Here is a 24,908-nt window from a genome sequence, read left to right as displayed (position 1 = left end):
TTGGCTGTGCCAGGTCTTTGGTGTGGGATCTAGTTACCCTGCCAGGGATTGAACCTGGGCCCCCTGCATTGGGAGCAGGAAGACTTAGGCACTGGACCACCAGCGAAGTTCCTGGTGGTCTCTTATTTGAGCAAGCTACTCTTATTCACTCCTCCCAATGCAAAGGGCAGTGTCTGCTCAGTAAGACCTAATTCTGTAACAGAAGAGTTGATCAGCATTCCAAAACATTCTAATCTAATTACATGAAGGAGTGTTGATGGACATTTTAGCATATTCCAGGTGTGACCGCCTTTTCCTCATCTTCTACCCAACACACCATATGTTAATGCAAAGCCTCTTACTCGCCGCCTCTCTTACTTTAAAGATGACAGCTGGTCGTAGTTTCATTTTACTAAACAGAAAAAGGCATTGCGTAAGGATATGAGAAACAAGTTCAGTGAAGGCAATCTGGGCTCAGAAAATAGCCCTGGAAGAATTTATGGTGCTGAGATCCCTGAAAGAAGTACCAAACAGAAATAAGAATGGACAAAAAGATGTGTACTTGTGCAAAAATGTACAAGTTCCCCTTGGGAAATGTTGGTAAAGTGATCCTGGAGTAAAGAATCCTTAGGATGACAAGAAAACACCTTAAATAAAAACATTGAGGTATATACAGGAGCTAAATTTAATCAACCATCCGAGATTATCTAAATACCAGATAAGAAACTGTCCTTTAGGGTGGCTTTTTCTAAGTGATCAGAAATTTACCCACTTCTTAGGTACTTACTTTTCCTTTGATTTCTTGTCAAAAAATATGTTTTGCAGATGTGATATATAACAGAGGAAGAGAATTCATTAAAGCACTGCACACTGGATTTGACAGAAGAATATATTTATTACTGAAATTAAGGGAACCACTGTGCAGTTATTATTCCTCTTTGCAGCCAAAGGCCTTGAGTATGCATTGATCACCATAGCCAGGATGGGCAGGAGGCTGGTGCCTTCTCTTCCTTGTGCCAACACAGATCAGAGGGCACTTCAAGAATCTTTGGCTTCTATTTTCATTTTCTTCTTTCCCTACCCATGTGCTTCATGATAGCAGGGAATACACTTTTAAAAATGATGCATCACATAATGAAGCTTGAACATGAATTTTCTGATATCATTTCCCCTTTTGGTAGGTGTCTGGCAGATGTATGGCTGTAAATTTGATTTGGAGGTGCAGCAATCAAGAACTCAATACCCAGAATAAAGGACTGTGTTAGTTCATTAGTCGTGTTCTACTCTTTGCAATCCCATGGACTGTAGCCCGCCAGGCTCCTCTGTCCAAGGGATTTTCCAGGCAAGAATACTGGAGTGGGTTGCCATTGCCTTCTCCAGGGGATCTTCCCAACCCAGGAATTAAACCTGGGTCTCCTGCATTGCAGGCAGATTCTTTACCATCTGTTGCTGCTGCTGCTGCTAAGTCACTTCAGTCGTGTCCGACTCTGTGCGACCCCACAGACAGTAGCCCACCAGGCTCCGCTGTCCCTGGGATTCTCCAGGCAAGAACACTGGAGTGGGTTGCCATTTCCTTCTCCAATGCATGAAAGTGAAAAGTGAAAGTGAAGTCGCTCAGTCGTGTCCGACTCTTAGAGACCCCATGGACTGCAGCCTACCAGGCTCCTCTGCCCATGAGATTTTCCAGGCAAGAGTACTGGAGTGGGTTGCCATTGCCTTCTCCTCTTTACCATCTGAGCCACTAGCAAAGCCCAAATAAAGGACTATATTGAATTAAATGATAATATAGGAAGAATTTACTTGGTTAACCTTTGCTTGGGGAGGATAAAAAGAGACGAAACTAAGCATTCAGTTGAAAGGTAAAAGACAGAGAGAACCGTGGCATCTCGTGAAGGCATCTTCTCAAAACAGAAGCACAGCTTAAGAGCTAAACCCTATTTGAGACTCAACCCAGGAGGAACCCAATGTGTCTCTCTGAGAAACAGAAGCTGGTTCTCCAGCTTGGCTGCACAGTGGAGACACATCAGTAGCCACCAAAGCCTCTGTGACCCGGGCCACATCCCAGACTCTGACCCACTAGTCTGGGGGCATCCTAGATCTCTTCAGGGGGTTCTAACGTGCAGGGGTACAGTTGGCTTCATACCGGAAGGGATGGGAGGGGGCAAGAGGGGCATTATTTATCAAATTCCTTCAAACACCATCTGTAAGGGAAAACTTTCAACAGACAGAGTCTTTCAGGTTACATTTTTAACCTGTGAGTAGTAAGGCCTTCACTATTGTCTCCATATTTTTTATTTATTTACTTGCCGCGTCGGGTTTTAGTCACATCATGCGGGATCTTTGGTTGTGGGGCACGGACTCTCTAGTTGCGGCATGTGGGCTCAGTACTTGCAGCACGTGGGCTCAGTACTTGCAGCACATGGGCTCAGTAGTTGTAGTGCGTGGGCTTAGTTGCTCCACAGCATATGGGATCTTAGTTCCCTGACCAGGGATTGAAACCTAAATTTCCTGCAATACAAGATGAATTCTTTTTTCTATTTGTTTTTCCACATTGATTAATTGTATTATTTGTATTAAAATATAGTTGATTTACAATCTTATATTGGCTTCAGGTGCACAGCATAGAGATTCAGTATTTTTACGGACTGTTCTACATTAATGCAGGATGAATTCTTTTTTTTTTTTTTGCAAGATGAATTCTTAACCATTGGAGCACCAGGGAAGTCCCTGTCTCCATCTTTTTTAAGGCTCTTTTTGTGAACCAGAAAGCTGCAGAGTGTAGCAATAATGATTCCTATATTCAAATCTCCTCGCAGACACAATCACCTATGGGCCAGCAGCACTCACTAAAGCATCCATGAACTATAAGCTAAAGCAGTTCTTACAAGAAAAGAGACCAGAGAAATTTCTGCTTACAAAATTTCTCACTCCCAGAAGCCTACATTTTTATATTCTCCTTCTGAGAACAGACAGTGGTGACTGGAGTGCAGACACCTTAAAAAGATCCTTGCTGAGTCCCAGTAGAGGTAAAGCCCCATAAGCACAGAGCTATCACGTCTCTGTCTGATTCAGATTTTGGGCAGAGGTGAGAGACTTCCCTTGGAAGGTCAGAATCTCCAGAGTTAGAAAATATGGGTGATGTCACTCGCTGCGCTGTCGTAATTCACCATGCCACTTGCTGGTGGGACGAGCAGAGCTTACTATTCCTTCAGAAGTGAGGCGATCACCTTTCCCACCCGTGCAGACCTGGTCATCTCACAACATACCTGATATTGTCACGAGGACATTCAGTCCCTCGAGCACATCCATCTGCTGAAATCGCCTCCGGTTGATCAGATTATAAACTTTGCCTTGCCCACTTCGGTCCAAAAGCATCAGGCCATTTTCGGTTCCCACCAGGAGGTTTACACCTGCAAATTTATGAAGGGTCCCAAGACTGACTCTTACAGGCTTTATTCTTCTGTGTCTGGGGTCCCTGTAAAACCTAAGAGCTGTACCTTGTAAATATAAACTAGTGAGCAAGTAGGCATACCACAGTAGACAGTGTAGAAGTAGAAGCTCTGAGATAGTAATTAAATCACTGTTGCTCTAGTAATGAAATTACTTTTCTTTTATAAAGTGGAACCAGCATTCATTACATGAAGCTGCTCTACTGCCTAGAATAGTGTTCTTGAGAGGAGCCTGAGGCATGGCTGTAAAGCCAGCACAATCTGCCTTTATTCCTTTCCTGTGACACCCACCCTTTTCTTGGCTCTCTCGGTAAATCCCCCTTGAGACTTCGCCAAGCTTCACCCCGCTCATATTCATGCAGTGGTTCCTGGTCCTCTCACCTTTCACATATGCTCACACTGTGGGCACATGGTAGGTGAGTACTGAGTGGGAGCTACATCTGTTGCTGGTTTCAGCCCATCCCTGTTGTGCGACAAGATCATTTTGGATCTCCTTCTGTTATCCTGAGTATATCAGTTCTTTCTAAATATAAAATTGCTCTTGATCTTTCTTGAGCCCAAGACAGTCCCAAGTCAGGACTCTAACACCCATGACTGAATCAACAGTCTTCTGATGGTAAGATTCCTCTTCAATCCATTAATGAATGTTACAAGCACCAACTTACCCCACAGAGCTGCACAAAGTATTTCTGAATTGAATCGCTTCTTATATTTTCTGATCTCCGGTGTGTCGCTATGAGGCCGAATGTTGGTTGGGTTTACATTTACCACTGAAATCTTTCTTGCTTCATTTAGTTTGGCCTGTTCTTGCCTAAGAAGTTCGCTAGTAAACAGAGCTTTGAGAAAAAGAATCAAAGAAATCAGTGGCATCTTGAAATATAAACCAATGGAGACATGGAGAAGGGGCTTCAAAACACTAGGATTTTTCCTTGTTTAGTGTGCTTTATAGTAAAGGCAAAGAAATGCTGAAACTATAAATATTTTACACTTTTTTTAGTAGAATCAAGTACAAGTCATTCATAAAAGCAGTATTTTATCTATTAGTAAAACAGGTTTATAGACACTACTTGAGCAGTTGGGGGAATTAATATTCATCTCATAAAATTAAATATACCATCCCCATCTCCTGTAATATAGGCAGGAAAGATTACTTTTTGAAATGCCACATTATCCATCGACAAACTGGACTAAGGTGAGTCTGATGATTAGTGAGTTGCAGAATTCTAGAAAGCAAGACTCTCCTCTAAATCAGCCGGACTTTTGCAGTGGGAAGCACACACCTAGAACTCAACACAACTCAACACGCATTTATTAAGTATCTATGGCGTGCACAGCATTGTACCCAGAAACTGCTTTTGAGAAATAGGTGGTGAGTTTGGAGATCTCGGAGGAACAGCTTTTCCCAGGGCCCCTGGATACCTCTGGGTTCCTACCAGAATCAAAACAGAAAAGATGAAAAAAAAAAAAAACCAAAAAACCCAGAACTTTGAGGAATCCGATAAAAAAATTAAAAGTCTTCCTTTTAAGATAGGGCCTAAGCAGTTAATGGCTAAACTACTGAATGAAGAATTAATTTTTTTTATCAGGCCATATCAGAACGGAAAAGCAAGCTGTTTCTAAAATATCGGGGACTTCTAGCTTACCCGCAGCTGATGATTCCTCATCCTCTTCATCTTCATCAGTGGGAGATGTCTGGTATACCCTGGGGTCCACAAAGGGGGTGAAGGAGGCTTTGGTGCTGCTCCCCAGGCCATACTAGTCAATAAGCAAGAAGATTAAGAAGAGCAGATAGGTAAATACCACAGCAACCAACAACGCTAACAATACTCTGCTTGGGCTTTAAAATTAGTAAGTGAAAGTGAAAGTCGCTCAGTTGTGTCCAACTCTTTGTGACCCCATAAACTGTATAGTCCATAAAATTCTCCAGGCCAGAATACTGGAGTGGGTAGCCTTCACCTTCTCCAGGAGATCTTCTCAACCTAGAGATTGAACCCAGGTCTCCCACACTGCAGCCAGATTCTTTACCAGCTGAGCCAGAGGGGAAGCTTACTAGAGACTCTTCAAACTATCCAACTGTATACACCCTAACCACCAACTCAAAGTGTGTGCTTCTCTCTCTAGCTTTTCCTGGTATTGGTTCCTTACTAACCACTAGATCTTGGTAGGAGTTCGTGAATTATCAGACTGCAAGAGCTGCAGCGAGCAAATGACATTATGTGCCACATGTGGTACCTTACTATCTGGTAAGATAGCTGTGGAGACAGAAAGATTATCACTCTCTCGAAGTAAAAGCAACCTCCCACTGACTAAGTAGTCTTAAGAAAAGTAGACAAATTGGCAATGAGTTAAGTAAGCACGTGGACATAGCAGCACTTCATCCTGGACACTCGAGCCACTCGACTCCCTCCTGGCCCATTTGAGGCCTTTCATGCTGGCCTGGTGATGCAGGTGGACTGGTGTTGACTCAAGAAGCCTTAAAATCTGCAATTCAGAGACAATTTCTTCCAGGGAATAAAGATTTTTTTCCTTCTCATGATGGTTTCCTTAAAACAACTCATACTTATATGCTTTTTGCTCTATCTAGGGACCTCATGAAGATATGAGGCTTGCAGGCACCTTGACAGCCTACTTAAAAAATAAACTGAGGGGCCTGGACAGCACTGTTCAACTATGAAATCAGAACCAGACTAGGAAACACTAAACTTTCAAGGCTTCATGTCATGATATTCTACATTTGACTTTTGCCAAAGGAGTTTCAATAACCATCTCTTTGTTTTGTCTCTTATTGTCAAATCCTTTTAACATCACCAACAGATTTCCCTTTCTTGTGTGATTTGGAGTCTAGGAAGATGAATACTTTGAGAATGTATATATTTTTATTTTTCATAAACAAATCACTTCAATCTTATTTCATCTGTTGCTGCTGCTGCTGCTAAGCCGCTTCGGTCGTGTCCGACTCTGTGCAACCCCATAGACGGCAACCCACCAGGCTCCCCCATCTCTGGGATTCTCCAGGCAAGAACACTGGAGTGGGTTGCTATTTCCTTCTCCAATGTGTGAAAGTGAAAAGTGAAAGTGAAGTCACTCAGTCGTGTCCGACTCTTAGCGACCCCATGGACTGCAGCCCACCAGGCTCCTCTAATTAATGTAAATATAAACCTCAAACATGAACACAAGAAACATCTTTTGGGGGGATAAATGTCTTTAAGTTTTCATTTTTTAAAAAGGTTTTATGTAAAAATAAAACCTGTATCCCAAAACCCCTAAACACATGAAGAGAAAACCACAAAAGCCCAATCTGATTCAAGATTTCCCCTTCATGTTATGAATCCAAACCATTTCATCCTTCACAAGGTAGGATTCCCCCTCCCAAACAGAGCACTTTCACAGACATCCTCTCCTTCAATCTTTAGAAGTCTGTGAAGGAGGTGTGGCAAGTACCAACATTCCCACTTAGAGCTGGGGAAGCAGCAGAATTTTAAGCAGAGTCCAACCACACAGAATCCTCCCTGGTACCCAAAGAGGTATTCAGATAGGAAAAACCTGTCCACGGTGCATGAAGCTGTAATATTAATAGAATGCTCTGTGTTCTTTTCCCTGCAACAAATAAAGTTCATCTGCTCTATAACTTTCGAATCCAAATGGTGCATTATAAAAACTCAGCGTTTGGACAACATCAAAAACAGCAGTGCATATGCTATATAAATACATGTAGAGTCTATGGAGAAGGAAATAGCAACCCATTCCAGTACTCTTGCCTGGAAAATCCCATGGACGGAGGAGCCTGGTAGGCTGCAGTCCATGGGGTCGCTAGGAGTCGGACACGACTGAGCAACTTCACTTTCAGTTTTCACTTTCATGCCTTGGAGAAGGAAATGGCAACCCACTCCTGTGTTGGTGCCTGGAGAATCCCAGGAACGGGGGAGCCTGGTGGGCTACCGTCTCTGGGGTCACAAGAGTCGGACATGACTTAAGTGACTTAGCAGCAGCAGCAGCAGAGTCTATGGTGATTCACAGGACTATTCATTCGTGAAACATGACCAAGCAGCATGACCTCATCCAACCTGCTCGGTCAAGGACATGCACAAGCACTGCCTAACAGTCTGCTTTTATTTTGGCTTTTTTCCCAGACTCCTTTCTGTGGAGGAAAGATAATATCCCATTTCTCCCTTTCTTGAGCGATTTAGAGTTTAGGAAGATGAACACTTTGAGAATGTATCTACTTTTCATAAACAAATAATTTCAACCTTATTTCATCTAAGTCAAATTTAGTTTGACTAAGTTAATGTAAATATGAACCTCAGTTATTGGCCTTGGAATCTCTACAGGCTGAAGTTTTCATCCCTAGCCTAAGAGATATGCTTAGTCTCTCAGTCATGTCTGACTCTTTGCGACCCTATGGACTGCAGCCCTCCACGTTCCTCTGTCCACGGGGTTTCCCCAGGCAAGAGTACTGGAGTGGGTTGCCACGTCCTCCTCCAGGGGATCTTCCCAACCCAAGGATCGAACCCAGGTCTTCTGCATTGCAGTAGATTCTTTACCAGCTGAGCCACCAGGGACGCTCAAGAATATTGGAGTCAATAGCCTATCCCTTCTTCAGGGGACCTTCCTGACCCAGGAATCAAACTGGGGTCTCCTCCATTGCAGGTGGATTCTTTACCAGCTGAGAGACTGAGGTCCCAGTTCTGGTCCCAGGTCTGTCACAAACCAGCTGTGTGCCTTGGGCAAGGTACTTAACCTCTCTGAGCCTCAGTATTCTCATCTGTAAAAACAGGTATTGGTTGAGCTGCTACCTGTGAACTTTTCACTGCTCTGCTTCTAACACTGCCTCCACTTGAGTATATGCATAAGTAGTTATGTGTGCTCAGTCGCTCAGTTATGTCCAAATGTTTGAGACCCCATGGTCTGTAGCCTGCCAAGCTCCTCTGTCTATGGAGATTCTCTAGGCAAGAATACTGGAGTAGGTAGCCATTCCCTTCTCCAGGGCATCTTCCCGACCCAGGAATCGAACCTGGGTCTCCTGCATTTGCAGGTGGATTCTTTGTCATTGGGCCACCTGGGAAGCCTGCAGAACCCAACCAAATAGGTTTCTGGGAGCTTGTCAAAACCTCCTTCTTGAGGAGACCGGGGTCTCAGAATCTCCAAATGAGAACAGAGCTGTTGTGGCTCCTACCCAGCACCTACTTCAGTCCCGGCGTCCATTTCCTGGGGGTGGGTGGAGACGCGCCCCAGGCCCTCGGTGGGGGTCCCCGCAGGGGAATGGCTCTGCTGTACCAGGTCCGGGAGGTTGATGTGGCCGGCAAAGCCATTGCTGTCACTGTGGCCAGATCGCTTCTTCTCTCCCGACGGCTGGGGGGCGCACAACACACAAAGAGTGACATCATCCCTCACACAGCACAGGCACAGTGGCCTGTAAACCGTCCCACTGGGGTGTGGGAAGACACTCAGGTTTCAGTTTCATGTAAGAGAAAGGTTAAGGTTGCTACTATTTAGTACACGGACTGACCCTAGGGCATTATACTCCTGCACGAGGGGCAGTCAGGGGGCACATATGATGTGGGGGTGCCCTGTGGGAAGATAATAATGCCACAGGTGAACTGCGGAGCAGGGCTGGGCGGGGACCACACATGATGTTCCTCTTCTGCAGTGTGTCTGTGTGCATACCAGATCACATCACGAGGTTACAATGACATAAATAAAAAACAATAACCTGACCTAAAACATCTCTGAAGAGAAGCAGTAGTCTGAGATAACATTAATAATCCATGCCTAGGATACTCTAGAAAATGCAGAGATGATTCCCAACTCACAGGGTTCTTGGTCAGCTGTGAGGTCAAACCAATGATTAACTAATCATAGCTGATGGGAGTTACAAAGAAAATAAGGAAGCAATCTAAAGATAATTTGAAAATAAGGCTTTACATCCACTATCACTAATGTTGAATCTCTCAGTAAGCAACTATGGTGCCTTGTGCCAGGAACTGGTTAAAAAAAAAAAAAAAAGAAATCAACTCTCAGATGTAGAAAACAAACTTATGGTTACCAGGGGAAATGATGGGGGAGGGATAATTGAGAGACTGAGAATGACATTTACACATGACTTTATATAGAATACATAACAAATAATGACCTACTGCATAGCACAGGTAACTCTACTCAATACTCTGTAATGGCCTAAATGGGAAGAGAATCTGAAGAAAAAAAGAGTGGATATATTTATATGTATAACTGATTCACTTTGCTACACAAAGCGTTGTGAAACTAACACAACATAGTAAATCAACTATACTCCAATACAACTTTTCCAAAAAATGAAGTCATCATGACCAGCCCTGCATCTGAAGTACTGTTTATAGCATCCATTCCCCCCCACACAAGTATTATTTCATTTATTAACTGTAGTTCAGAGATGTTAAATAAGCAGTCCAAGATCACACAGCCCAAGATGATGAAGGCAGCAGAGCCTGGCCATGTGTCTGCTTTGGCTGGATGCCCCTCCAGCTTTGGACTGGGCAAGCTGGGGTCCTTCTGCCTGCACCAGTCAGGCCCTTGAGGAATCTGTGCTCCAATAAAAGTCTTCCTCAAAGGTCTGGGAACGAGGGAGTGACTCTGGGTCACTAAGTTATCAGCTGGGTCAGTCCTGGCAGGGGCCCAAACTTCCCCACTAAGACCTGGGAGATCCCTCCCATTTCCGGTTAGGTCCTTGTACCACTCCCCACTGTCCCCTCCACCCACCAGCCTACCCGTCTCCTCTCTCCCCCTTCCCAGGACAGCTGAGAAAGACTGTGCTGACTCAGCATAAATGCAGTCACGAAGGGAAGGGTGGCCTGTAATTTCCCCTTTTCAATGTCCTTTAAAGGTACTTTATAATATATATACTATGTTAGTGCCAAAGGACAAATGCATGATTTGCAAATAAATAAATGCACTGTATTATGTGGCATTCCCTGGATGTCTTACTGACAGGGCTGCATAACTTAACAGGTTGGAAATCATTGCCCTGGAGGGCAAAGCCTCCTCCCAAAAATTTTAGAAAAGCAACACAGAGTTGCAAGAAAATTCTGCTCCCAGAAAGCCAGTGGCCACACTGTAGTCCTGTCCAGGACTGTACTTTCTAACTTAACATTTATGTGGCTGGCTCACCGAGGTTTCTTATAGGAGACCTAATTTGAGTAATGATTCCCTTCTTTGACTTTTCTTTTTTTCATTCATTTGACTGACATTTCTGAATATCCACTAAGTGTGGAGCATTTTGCTGAACATGAAGGACTCGATGAGGAGCACGGCAGGTACCCTCCCTGCCTTGTTTGGGCCTGGCGTGGGCAAGGGTTGGTGCTCCTTCTTTCCGGAGCCTGTCCTGGTTTTGCAATTAAAGCTCTGCACCTGCCTCTGGCTGAAGTGAAAGGAGGCCCTTTTGGGGGAAGACGAAAGACTCCCAAGTTCCTGAAGGGGTGCATGTAATTGATGTCGCCAGGAAGCTTGAGAAATAGCTGGAAAGCTTTAGTGTCCTCCGTGTCTCTTGGCACAGTGTTCCTGGCCCATGACTGATCAGGAGAGGGGCATTTGCTGGACTCATTTTGTCACAGTGCTCATCTGAACATCTCATCTGTTAAATGACATTTAAGGGGTTCAGTTCTAATTTACTTTATCGTCTCCTATTTTATGTGTCCTGGGCAGCTCCTCCGTCCTGCCAACTTCTGTTGGAATGCTGAAAAGCTTTTCACAGTTTTCCGCACAACTTCCGAGTAGCATAAATCATGCACCGTCTCTTTAGAGTTTTGTGGTCTCTCTTGGATCAGCAGCGTTCCGTCTCAAGCCAAAACTCAATGTAGACATACTAGTTATAAAAGAAAGACTGGAAGAGTCTCACAGGGGAAATGGTGCAGACACTGAGAAGCCTGAAGGAATTCAGCGATGACCCCTGAATCTTCCCACTCTGAGTCATCACCCTTTTGTGCATTCAACCAGCACCCTCTTAGAATTAAACACCTTCTGTGTGCCACGCATTCTGCTGGGAACATGAAGATAAATGACCAGCAGCTCTGTCCTTTATGATTTCATTAAAAGAGTCCTAACTAACTTTTCATGTGTTCACTAGTGCCACGGGGTGGGCACTGGAGTGTTCTGAGTATCCGTATATGCCGGGTACTGTGCTAAACACTTTAGGTCCATATCCTTACAGTACCACCAGGAGCTAGTTTCCATCATCTCCATTTTACAGATGGAAAAACTTCAGTGTAAAGAATTCAATTAACTTGCCCTGAGTGACATGGGCTGTAAGTGGTGAAATCCAGGTGTTATGGCAGAGCCTGGGTGCTCTGGCCACTGCTGTCCTGGGTGGCTCTGCTCTTGGCCACAGCTGATCGAATGGACCAGGACACCTGAGCTAACTACAACCAGACTCCCATTGGAATTTCCAGTTAATCTGAGAGATACCAGTCAGTCTCTGTTGGGCATCTGAACTGGGATGTGGTGAACACCTTGCACTGTTGGTGGGGGGTGTGGTAGGGAGAGGTCAGAGCACAAGGTTGCAGAAGAGAAACCTGGTATGTGGAGAGAGAGAACAAGGGAGAAAGTGGAGGGACAGAGATAAGGATAAAAAGAGCCAGGCGGCAAGAAGGCCGGAGACCAGCCCATGAGAAGCTGCCTGAGCTCCTCATCCCTTTGCAGTTTCTGATTCTAACTCTACTCAGGGTCCCAACTCATTCTCTGCTTTTGATTCCTTCTAGGAAATACCTCTGAATCCTTATTCCCCAATCTTTGATACCTGCTCAGCCTTTATTTTCCTTTTTTAAATTTACTTTATAAATTTGGCTGTGCCTGGTCTTAGTTGCAGCACTCGGGATTTTCGCTGTGGTGTGCAAACTCTTACTTGGGGCACATGGGATCTAGTTCCCTGCCCAGGGATCAAACCTGGACCCCCTGCACTGGGAGTGCAGAGTCTTAGCTATTGGACCCGCAGGGAAGTCCCCTGCCTTGTTTTCTTGAGCTGTTCGAAGTGGATTCTTTTTTTTTCTCTTTCCCTATTACTTATAACCCAAACAGTTTCATGGGTAAGCCAGTATCCTGGTTCAGGGCATGAACAGACCTTGGAGAGATACCAGCTGGGTAATGAGGAAGGTGCTGTGGACAGAGGCCCATGAAGAGGCTTCTAGGAGGAAGGGAAGCTGAGCCAGGCCCCAGGGGTCTTCGGGGTGAAGAGTGGGCTATGAATAAGAATAGCTCTTTCAGCAGATGCTCCCCCGTGGACAAAATGGCAGATGATACATGGTGTGGTGGTGTTCTAGAGAGTGAGTAAAGAAAGGTCCTATGGGGTCGTAGGCGAGGGAAAGGTAGACCCGCAAGGCAGCAGTGTGTGCTACAAGGGGGATTTGTGTCTCCGACAGGACCATGGACAGGGGAGCCAGTGCATTCCTATAGAACCATTTCGTCCACTCCTATGAGAAGGATGAGCTGAGTGATTCTCTTAAAAAAAAAATTATTTTTGAACTTGCTGGGTCTTCTGTGCTGTGCAGTGTTTTTTCTAGTTACGGAGAGCGGGGCCTACTCTCTAGTTGAGATATGCAGGCTTCTCATTGTAGTGGCTTCTCTTGTTGCAGAGCATGGGCTCTACAGCGTCTGGGCTCAGTAGTTTCAGCTCAAGGGCTCTAGAGCATAGACTCAGTAGTTGTGGCACACGGGCTTAGTTGCTCTGTGGCATGTGGGATCTTCCCAGACCAGGGATCGAACCTGTGCCCCCTGCATTGACAGGTGGATTCTTAACCACTAGACCACTAGGGAAGTCTGAGTTGAGTGATTCTCCTTGACGTTCATCTTATGGAACTGAACCATTAAGAGTTTCTACTTTCTTATTCTCTTGGTCACACTTTAATTTGTATTTATCTTTTTAATACACACATTTTAAATGGATTCCAACTCAGGTTGTTATTTTAAAAGCCTGTGTTTGGAAAGCGTAGAATTTAGAAATCTAGAGGACAAAAAAATTATAGGGTCCTCAATAGATCAAACTTATATACAACACTGGTGAACACAATTTTCAAGGTGACTGGCTGCGGTCGTAGTGTTGGAATGCTTTAAATATTACGGAGCCATTTGATTGGTGACTGAGCTCAAAATGTGGCTCCAAATAACCATGTCAAGGTATTGACTTTGTCCTAAAGGTTCCAGCAAATCTGAAACCACATTAGAAATTGGAGTCCTTTAATTTGGAGTCAGAGAGTAACTCATTCCAGAACATTTCCCCTTATGTTTTCCCTGGTGATGGGGTCTAGTGAGAAAAGCCCTCTACACTTCCACTGAAATTATCCATTTACCACGCAAGGAGATTTATATGCCAGCACGACACAATGTCAACTTCAGCAGCCAAGTCCATTTTTCATTCCAGGCTTCCGTGAAAGGGCTCTTTAAAGTCTACTTGAAATATTCAGCAAGGCCATAAAATGAAATTCTAGAAATCTGCTTTGCGAACTAGTCTTCCAGTTATAGCTTTACTGCTCATCATTATTTCAAAGGCCTTATTCATCCTAAAACTACGGTTCCTTTCTTTCTTACAAAAATGAGATGCCCTTTGCCTTTTTGGAGAGTAAAGCTTGTGGTTAGTGTTTTCTAATCAATCCTGGCTAAAGAACGGGAATGACAGATGATATGTGTTTATGTTTCAGAAAGGAAGAGTGGGAAGTGATAGCAAGTAAAAGTAGAGCCTGATGCTGTGGAGAAACTGAAGTAAAATAGGTAACATTTATTGGATGCTTCTAGGCAATTAGCTTGACTTCACATTCCAGGATGTCTGGCTCTAGGTCAGTGATCACACCATCGTGATTATCTGGGTCGTGAAGATCTTTTTTGTACAGTTCTTCTGTGCATTCTTGCCACCTCTTCTTAATATCTTCTGCTTCTGTTAGGTCTATACCATTTCTGTCCTTTATCGAGCCCATCTTTGCATGAAACGCTCCCTTGGTATCTCTAATTTTCTTGAAGAGATCTCTAGTTTTTCCCATTCTGTTGTTTTCTTCTATTTCTTTGCATTGATCGCTGAGGAAGGCTTTCTTATCTCTCCTTGCTATTCTTTGGAACTCTGCATTCAGATGCTTATATCTTTCCCTTTCTCCTTTGCTTTTCGCTTCTCTTCTTTTCACAGCTATTTGTAAGGCTTCCTCAGACAGCCATTTTGCTTTTTTGCATTTCTTTTCCATGGGGAGGAACGATGATGTTGTGAAAGTGCTGCACTCAATATGCCAGCAAATTTGGAAAACTCAGCAGTGGCCACAGGCCAAAGGTTAGTTTTCATTCCAATCCCAAAGAAAGGCAATGCCAAAGAATGCTCAAACTACCACACAATTGCACTCATCTCACACGCTAGTAAAGTAATGCTCAAAATTCTCCAAGCCAGGCTTCAGCAATATGTGAACCGTGAACCTCCTGATGTTCAAGCTGGTTTTAGAAAAGGCAGAGGAACCAGAGATCAAATTGCCAACATCAGCTGGATCATGGAAAAAGCAAGAGAGTTCCAGAAAAACATCTATTTCTGCTTTATTGACTATGCCAAAGCCTTTGACTGTGTGGATCACAAGAAACTGTGGAAAATTCTGAAAGAGATGGGAATACCAGACCACCTGACCTGCCTCTTGAGAAACCTTTATGCAGGTCAGGAAGCAACAGTTAGAACGGGACATGGAACAACAGACTGGTTCCAAATAGGAAAAGGAGTACGTCAAGGCTGTATATTGTCACCCTGCTTATTTAACTTATATGCAGAGTACATCATGAGAAACGCTGGTCTGGAAGAAGCACAAGCTGGAATCAAGATTGCTGGGAGAAATATCAATAACCTCAGATATGCAGATGACACCACCCTTATGGCAGAAAGTGAAGAGGAACTAAAAAGCCTCTTGATGAGAGTGACAGAGGAGAGTGACAAAGTTGGCTTAAAGCTCAACATTCAGAAAACGAAGATCATGGCATCTGGTCCCATCACTTCATGGCAAATAGATGGGGAAACAATGGAAACAGTGGCTGACTTTATTTTTTTGGGCTCCCAAATCACTGCAGATGGTGACTGCAGCCATGAAATTAAAAAACGCTTACTCCTTGGAAGGAAAGTTGTGACCAACCTAGACAGCATAATGAAAAGCAGAGATATTACTTTGCCAACAAAGGTCTGTCTAGTCAAGGCTATGGTTTTTCCTGTGGTTATGTATGGATGTGAGAGTTGGACTGTGAAGAAAACTGAGCACCGAAGAAGTGATGCTTTTGAACTGTGGTGTTGGAGAAGACTCTTGAGAGTCCCTTGGACTGCAAGGAGATCCAACCAGTCCGTTCTAAAGGAGATCAGTCCTGGGTGTTCATTGGGAGGACTGATGCTGAAGCTAAAACTCCAATACTTTGGCCACCTCATGCGAAGAGTTGACTCCTTGGAAAAGACCCTGATGCTGGGAGGGATTGGGGGGAGGAGGAGAAGGGGACACCAGAGGATGAGATGGCTGGATGGCATCACCAACTTGATGGACATGAGTTTGAGTGAACTCCCAGAGTTGGTGATGGACAGGGAGGCCTGGCGTGCTGTGATTCATAGGGTCGCAAAGAGTCGGACACGACTGAGCGACTGAACTGAGGCAATTAGCTCATTGAATCCTCCCAATCATCTTGTGAGTCATTTAGTATTATTTACGAAATTTTATAGATGACAAAACGGCTGCAGGGAGAGGTCAAGTAACTTTGCACAGCGTCACCAGCCACTAATTTCCTTCTAAGAAAAGACCTGCTGATAAACTCACACAGTGATGATGGAGTGAAAAATGAGAAAAGATGGATCCTAACATGTCCAGGCCTTTCTGGTCAGCACAGATACAATGGGGAAGCACTGCACGCTGGAGGGGCAGGTGAAAGGAAATGTGTGACCCCTGCCCCTCCAAAATAACGATCCTAGAGTTTAAAAAAGCAAAATTACTCAAAATGATAAGGTGCTTTTTTTTTTTTTTTTTTTTTAACGTACATCTGGTTATTTCTTTGTTCTTTCACCAGGACAGCTTAACAGTCTTTTAACTTCATTTAACTGGATAAGATGATATCACCATTTTTGGAACCAGAGAGCATTTTCTACATAAAATGCACAAAGATAAAACCTGGAGTGGGATGAAGGAGGCACAGCAAGGCCACTGATGCTATCTGAATAACCATTCGTTTCTGTTTTCCTGTGCTAGGAAACATCTGGGTTTCCAAATGCTATATTCGAATTTGCATAGCTTCCACTGAAGAATCTGGACTAATGTGATTAAGTCACACTGCAAAAGCTCGGAAGGATGTGGGAAAGAAGGTGGACAATTAAAATCACTCAGCCATTTAGAAACATGGGCCCTTCTCCCTCCCCCACCCTTCATTCCGTAAAATACATGCTGTAAGCATCCTCTGTGAAAGCTCTAATATAAAAACAAATTAAGAAATACACTTCTATACAGTTTTTATACCAACTTACTTCTCTTATCATCAAGGTTCCTTCTCTTGAAATACTGCTGCCGAAAGTATCTGCATGAGAGGTCTCCAGCGCGTGTGTGCCGACCATTCCCACATTGTACTGTTCAGCGCTCCCGGGGGCTCCTGTGGGTCTGAAATAGGAAGGAACAGTATTCATGACAGTGTATGTTTGAGAGTCCCTTGGACAGCAAGGAGATCAAACCAGTCAATCTTAAAGGAAATCAACCCTGAATATTCATTGGAAGGACTGATGCTGAAGCTCTAATGCTTTGGCTACCTGATGTGAAGAGCCAACTCATTGGAAAAGACCTTGATGCTGGGAAAGATTGAAGGCAGGAGGAGAAGGGGATGACAGAGGATGAGGTGGCTGGATGGCATCACTGACTCAATGGACATGAGTTTGAGCAAACTCCAGGAGATGGTGAAGGACAGGAAAGCCTAGTGTGCTGTGGTTCCTGGGGTCGCAAAGAGTCGGACATGATTTAGCAACTGAACAAACAAATGCTTGGGGAACATCTGTTTCCTGTCCACAGTAATATATTTTATTGTAGTAAAGTAGATATAACATAAAATTTAAGTGTACAGATCAGTGGCCTCAAGTACATTCCACTTTAATCTTTAATACTGCAAGGATGCTTGAACTGGGGTCCCACTTCCAGTGTCCCTTGTCTTCCTCCTAATGGTCCTCCTCTCTGCCTGTTAGCCAGCATAAGCAACTGGGCTCTGCAAGATCTCCCAGTCCTCCCTACTCCTCTCTGACCAGCGGACACCCTAAATTTTGTACATGCTGTCTCCTCTGCCTGGAAAGCTCTCTTCTACCCCACTTGGCTGGTTCCCTATCATCCATCTGATTTCGTCTTAACCGATATTTTCCCGGAGAAGACGTCTCTCACCAGCCATCCACATCTTATCCCACCAGCTCCTCTTCTTGCTCTGCATCCTTTTACTTTAATAGTCCTCATCACGATTTGCAATTCTAGATCTTTCTGACTCTTCCAGTTTTCTTTTTTCTCATTAGAAAAGATGCTTGTGAGGGCAGAATTCTTGACTTTTTGCTCATCCCTAAATACCCAGTATCCAGGACAGAACTTAGCACAGCATAGGAGTATAAAAATAATCATTTGATAAATAGGATTTACACTGTTTTATAGAGAATAAATATCTATGAAGAGCATTCTGGTGTACCAGGCATCCATTAACGAGGCTGTTTAACTCAAGAACATCCAGTACTTTAAAAAATCTCTGTAATTACCTTACACTGTGGTATATTTATTTCAGTTTTTTTTCTTGCTCTTCTATTTAAGATACAGTGGAAGAAGGGAATTGGATCTTGACATATGCTCTGAGAGCAGACACTGATGCTTGCTGTGGTCCCTGGCACAGACCAAAGCACTGTGGGAAACCGAGGACCAGACAGGTGATGTGGGCACCTGCAGGACTTCAGTTTTCAATGCTGGACCTATTGTGACCCTACTGTGCAGCTAACTCTCTTTTATACTGAGGCTGAATTCTGAATTAAATACATCTAGATATGGGTTAGAATTAATGTGTTTGGGAAGAAATTTCAAAGAAGTATTTTTAATATTTCACTCCCAGGAAGGAGCTATTAATAGTGTTACAGAGATACGGAAAAAGAAATTGATGTAATGAATTCCTGGTGTATTGCTAGATTGGTATATCAGAATAATTCGCATAACTATGATTTCTTTACTCATTTATTTGAAAATCTGTTTTATCTTGTATTTTTTCTTAGCACCTTTAAATTCTTTTTTGGGACAAGATGATATGACAAGTAAGTCAGTAAATTAAGCATTTATCAAGAGCCAAAGCTTCCTAGGAAGGGAGGCACTTTCCTTTGTCACTCAGGCACTCTCTGCCACTGTCAGAGGCTAGACTGGCCTGGTGGCCACCACCAGCTTGACACCATACAATCAAGTTCTCTATCACCATTACAGAGTCCCACCTGAGTTCAAATATTAAGGATATTTTGCCTCCACTTATCTTCTTTATTCTGATGATGTTCTGATTCTGAAAAGTGAAAGTGAACTCACTCAGTTGTGTCCGACTCTTTGCAACCCCATGGACTGTAGTCTACCAGGCTCCTCCATCCATGGGATTTTCCAGGCAAGAATACTACAGGGGGTTGCGATTTCCTTCTCCAGGAGGTGTTCCCAACCCAGGGATTGAACCCCGGTCTCCTGCATTGTAGGCAGATGCTTTATCATCTGAGCCACCAGGGAAGTCCAAACATTTTAATCAGAAATATCTCAATATGGATGAATTTTCATGAAAAAAGTACTTCCTAGGGCTCTTTCCAGTAAGACAATTCCTTACTTAATTTTTTACATATCTCAGTTAAACTCTTCCCCAATTTTTGCATTTTCATCATAATTTTAGTAAAATTGCCTTCACTGGTTCCAACTGTTTTCTATGCAGATATTATGGCAAAGATATGATACACCAATCAGCTTCTTTGTCTGTATAATCTTTCCAAAGCTTCTGTGGTCACTACTTCTAACAGGTCCAATTTTTCCTGGAACAATTTAAAGATGAAAATTTTATTAAGATTTATCTGTCAATTTTCTTTTTTTTTTTTTCAATTTTCAATCAATAGCAAATTTTACAGTGTAGAGTGTTAACCACTGTCGGTTTTACACTTCATGGAGTATTTTTCTGTGACTATTTCTTCCTGGGTCAATTTTATGAGCCAGAACTGCTTCATTTAATGATAAACTTTAATGTTGATCAGTTTGGGCTGTTTTGAATTTTATTCTACACTAGTTCTACTAGTAATATTCCTTATAGACTAACTAAAGGATGCCAATAATTCTTACTTAGTCAGTCTTCTAAAATGGTGATCAATTCCTCTTAGAACGGCTGTTCTATTATGCAGGATTTGTCTGCTGTATTGCAAATTTCTGTATATATCTGCTCATTCAGTGTGTCATGTATTAATGGTCCACACCATTAATTTTTCTGTTAACATGTAGTCTGATATAAGATCATTGCTTTTGATGATGAAAATTCACATAAATTTCTGTATGCTCCAAAGCACCTCTCTCTACATTTATTTTTAAAAGGCAAAGTGCAGCCTGTAGTTCATGTTTCAGGGACTGAAAACATTTTTAAATCGTAGAAGACTTCTCGCTGTTTCTGTCACTGTTGGTCACTTCCTTCTGTCCTTCTTACCCCCACCCCCGGCTGTCCTTTAAATTCTGTCCCTGTACGTTTCTATTATTGCTCCAAGCTCCCAACTCTGCCACGTCAATCTTTATCAACTCCTTAGAAATTCATTCATTCATTTAATGAATGATCTCTTTGACATTCATTTATTTATTTATTTTTTTTTGATTTTTTTTTTGACATTCATTTAATGTCTGATCTCTTCATAAGTTCCTCTTAAGATGCTACTGATCCCCAGTACTCTGCTTCACTCTATATAAACTGCTACAATGTTAATGATAGGGAAAATGGAAAACTGTGCAGGAGAGGGGTGGGAGGCTAGAGGAATAACATGGACACCTACTATTTTCTTATTTTTTCTATAAATCAAAAATTGTTCTAAAAATACTTTACTATTAATAAAATAATTTTAAAAAGCAATGGTTTAAAAACACTGAGGCTCAAACAACTGTAACAGCTTAGAGTTAAAAAAAGATCCTCTGTTCTAACAATTATTTTTCTGATAGAGTCTGAGTAGGAACAAGCAGTTGTCTGAATTTCTATAAAGACTGTAAAAAATAAAACACATCAACTAATTAGAAGGAAAACTATAGAAAATTTACTGTAATTAGGCCACATGTCTAGAACAATAATTTCCTCTAATTGGATTTGTCAAAGTGTTCCTGCAGGTATTGATTTAATTCAATTTCAATATACATTAATCGAACACCTGCTACATGAAAGGCCCTCAGTTTGGCACTGGGTAGTAGATATAAAAGCTGAAGAAGACACAATCCTGAAACTAAAGAGATTAGCATCTGGAAGAGCATAAAAACATGATGCAGATATTCCAAAGCAAGGCAGGATGTGAGAATGTGGCCATTCCACTGGGGAAGGGCAAGGCATTTGGAAACGAGGAGGTCGGTTTGGCTGCAGCATATGCTGTGTCATGGCCCCAGGAGTGGAAAGAACTCTTTGTTGTAAGGCGTTAGGCAGACAGCACAACCACAGTCACGCTTCTCCAACAGTCCAGAGCCTCAGCACTGGACAGGAAGGCACAGAGGGTGGCAGGTGGGCGGGCGGCGGGGCACAACAATAGCCCGGGGGGTGAACAGGGCCAGATCCACGGCTTTCTAGTGAGGATGGGAAAGAGGGGACATGAGACATGGCTTTCATTGTCCAGACTGCATTTTATGAGACTGTACAAAACTCAAGGGCTATGACAGACACAGATGGTCCTAATGATGAAGACTGCACTCCACATGTACATCTAAAGCATGAAATGGTACCTGAGTGAAAGTGAAAGTGAAAATCGCTCAGTCGTGTCCAACTCTTTGTGACCCTATGGACTATACAGTTCATGGAATTCTCCAGGCCAGAATACTGGAGTGGGTAGCATTTCCCTTCTTCAGGGGATCTTCCCAACCCAGGGACCGAACCCAGGTCTCCTGCATTGCAGGTGGCTTCTCTACCAGCTGAGCCATAAGGGAAGCCCACAAGGGAAGATGCTGATATACATGGCTGTCTCTTCGCTTGCTTGGGCTGATGCCGATCAGCTAACATGGTATCATTCCTTCCTTCTTAGCTTATAATGCTTTTATTATTTTCCTGATTATAAAAATAGTGAGTGCTCACCATAAAACTGGCTTCCCTGGTGGCTCAGTGGTAAAGAATTTGCCTGCTAATGAAGGAGACTTGGGTTAGATCCCTGGATCGGGAAGATCTCCTGGAAAAGGAATGGCAACCTACTTGCCTGGGAAATCCCATGGACAGAGGAGCCTGGTGGGCTATAGTCCATGGGGTTGCAAAAGAGTTGGACATGACTAAGTGACTAAATAGCAACAACATCATAAAATTGGGCATATATATGAGAACCCCTTACAGTAGTATGATCCAGTGTATGTGTGCATACTAAGTTGCTTCAGTCATGTCCAACTCTTTTGTGATCCCCATGGACCGTAGCCTATCAGGTTCCTCTGTCCACAGGGTTATTGTGGCAAGAATACTGGAGTAGGTTGCCTTGCCCTCCTCCAGGGGATCTTCCTGACCCAGGGATCGAACCCATGTCTCTTATGTCTCCTGCACTGGCAGGCAGGTTCTTCACCACAGTACCACCTGGGAAGCCCAGCTTAGTCTGGAGGTACCTGCTATTACAATTTCCCCTCACTCATTATTTTCCTAGGCTTGAGGCACTGGGAAATAGTGCAGTTGGTTAGTTACGGAACTCAGTCTTTGTTATGTGCAGTCTTATAGGTTACATCACATACTACTAATATGAAGTCAATATTGTACATAGAAGTCACTGTTTTGCACATCAGTATCTACAGCTGCTTGTTGGAATGGTGGGGCTCCATTTCTGAAAAGCTCTTTAGTGTACACTTCATGGTAGTGAACTGTGTTGCAATAGATTTTAATTTTTTGCTCCCAAAACACACAGTATGAAATGTGAAGGTTTATCTTAAGAGTAGAAAATAAAAGTGATAAGAATGTGAGAAGCAGTCTACCTCAGAAATGTCTTACTCCTGAAGAAACAATGGATTTTTTAATAGTAAGAAGTTTTTTAAACATACAACTTATTCATTCTACAGGAGAACACAGTGTATATATTTTATATTCACAAAAATGTCTATATTTAGCAAATAAAATACACATACACACATCTGTATCCTGTTTTTTCTCTAAGTGTGTTTCACATGTAGTTAACTATTTTAAGTGTTCTTTAATGGACAATCGTGTCAATTTGCCTAAAATTTACCAATTCTTCAAAAGCCCCATTAAGTTTTACCTCCACTACAAGCATTCAATGATAGCCTATTTATTACTTCTGAGGAATACAATAATAAGTTCTCTAAATGCCTTTACCAGTATCTAGTCTGTTTTTCCAAATCACCTTGGTGAAACGATTTCTCTCAAACATGGCACCAACAACATCACTCCCCAGCTCAGGACACCTTCCATGGTTCCCTGCTGGCTACATGACCAAGTGCACACTTCTTGGTCTGGCTTCACTAGTCCAGACCTTTCCCCTTTACACCAGCTGTATTTCCACCAAACTTAACCTTCTGTGCCTTTACTTCAATTCTCCCGCTCGGCCCCTGCACCTTACGTGCCCCCCACCCCCTGCCCCGCCCCACCCCTGCCCAAGCATCCTGCCTGGGATCCTAGTATCACTGCGTTTTCCTTTCCTCCTTGATGATAGTTATTTGTGTACACGTCTTTCCTCTGGATTAGGCTATAAATGCTTTAAAGCCAGGATACACAAGTTCAGTTCAGCGCAGCAATGTGTATCCTGCGCTCCATGAAGTGGCAGGTATACATAGAAGACACCATGCAACACGGATGTCAGCACGGGCTCTACCTCATGGACTAGGCTCTGATAGGTAATCTCTAAAGTGACAAGAGTATGCAGATAGCAGAGGAGGCATAGCGCAGCAGGGTACATCTAGGCAATTTTAGAAAGGTGGGTGTTTCTACCCACAAAGAGATGGGTTTGCCTCTAGAGATATGAGGATAAACACCATTAACAGCCTTACAAAGTATGACAGGAGGCTTAAAAACCCAATGAGATTTAACATCTCTACCAAGGTGGTCCTTGGTTATTCTTCCAACTATTTATACTACTCTGAAATTTTCCATGTATAATTATGTCTCTCGCCTACTCTTCGTGACCACGTGGACTGTAGGAGCCCACCAGGCTCCTTTGTCCATGGGATTCTCCAGGCAAGAATACTTGAGAGGGTAGCCATTCTCTTCTCCAGGGGATCTTCCCAACCCAGGGACTGAACCTGGGTCTCCTGCATTGCAGGTGGATTCTTAACTGTCTGAGCTACCAGGAAAGCCCCAACTAGAACGTGAACTTTTGGAAAGCAGAATTCATGTACACACTTCTTGAATGTCTCAAAGCCCTCTCAATACTTTGAATATCTCAAAGTATGGGGTCTAACATAGTGGACATTTTATCAACCTTAAATCCACCCTCAGAGTTGTGTGCGCAGTGCTGAAAGGCAATTCAAACATCTGGTAGAAGAATGAATCAACGCTGAGTCAAGACAAAAACTGAAAGGACCAGCATATTTTGCAGGAACGTTCTGGATTAGTGATTTTGCCTCTAGAACAATTTTATTTGCTGTTAAAAAAGCAATTTAAAGTAATCTGTTTCCAAATGTCATATTTTAGAATACTTATGTCTGTCAATAATGGGGTAATCAGCAGTAAAATAACAAGCATGGATTTTTCAGCTACGATAATTGGATTTGTCTTTCAGAACTGCTTGTACATCAGGATTGTTAATCAATGGATGACATTTCCAGCAGACCAGTTGGCCCTGTCTCTCCAGTCTCTGCTGAACAGGACAGTCATCTGTGGCCTGAAATGGCATCTTCTCTACAGGGAATAAATGTGGTGTGATGACCAATGTAGAAGCTGAGCCAAAGAAATGGAAACGAAGAGGAATGAAGGTGGAAAAGTTAGCACCACTCTTTATCAAAGTTATAGCAAACCCGAGCTAGGCGTCTTGTGTTTATTTGAGGGAGGAAACAAGAGACGTATGTGAGTGTGCTTGTATAAATGATTGTTTGAACTGGGCAAGTAAAGGGGAAGGGGAAGGGTTCTTTTGTAAAAGGATCCATTCCAGTGAGAAAAAGGGAGTCCCTCTTCACTAAAAAAAGAGAAGAAGGAAAGACTGCAAATACTAAGGGAAAGCTAGGTAGCTATAGGTATCTAAAAAAGAAGAGTGTATGTGGTGAAGTCAGACAGCAAAAAGGATCACATAAAAGAGACAATGGAGAAGATGAAGTAGAAAATCCTAATAGGAATGTATTTAAGTCAAACTCTCGGAGGTTTCACTGT

At 43.0% G+C, this 24,908-nt stretch overlaps 1 protein-coding gene across 9 annotated transcripts in view; it reads right to left on the bottom strand.

Annotated features, from left to right (window-relative positions):
• The window catches only part of TNIK (TRAF2 and NCK interacting kinase), a 407,441-nt gene that overhangs the window by 14,822 nt on the left and 367,711 nt on the right, over positions 1-24,908 (bottom strand). For 4 of the 9 annotated variants that reach the window (XM_019959617.2, XM_019959626.2, XM_070803651.1 and 1 more), the window contains 5 exons: positions 16,900-17,029; positions 8,613-8,777; positions 5,072-5,183; positions 4,094-4,264; positions 3,246-3,389 (listed from right to left, as the gene is read on the bottom strand). In XM_019959617.2, the coding sequence (XP_019815176.2) occupies positions 3,246-3,389; positions 4,094-4,264; positions 5,072-5,183; positions 8,613-8,777; positions 16,900-17,029 (722 nt within the window). Of the gene's footprint in view, positions 1-3,245; positions 3,390-4,093; positions 4,265-4,770; positions 4,858-5,071; positions 5,184-8,612; positions 8,778-16,899; positions 17,030-24,908 lie in introns of all 9 variants that reach the window. The other 5 variants (XM_070803368.1, XM_070803414.1, XM_070803517.1 and 2 more) reach the window with 3 other exon arrangements.

The sequence above is a fragment of the Bos indicus genome, chromosome 1 (genome assembly GCF_029378745.1).
Source record: "Bos indicus isolate NIAB-ARS_2022 breed Sahiwal x Tharparkar chromosome 1, NIAB-ARS_B.indTharparkar_mat_pri_1.0, whole genome shotgun sequence".
In the NCBI taxonomy this organism is placed as follows: Eukaryota; Metazoa; Chordata; class Mammalia; order Artiodactyla; family Bovidae; genus Bos; species Bos indicus.
The sequence above is the reverse complement of the archived record's forward strand: the minus strand, read 5'-3'. Positions and strand labels throughout refer to the sequence as shown.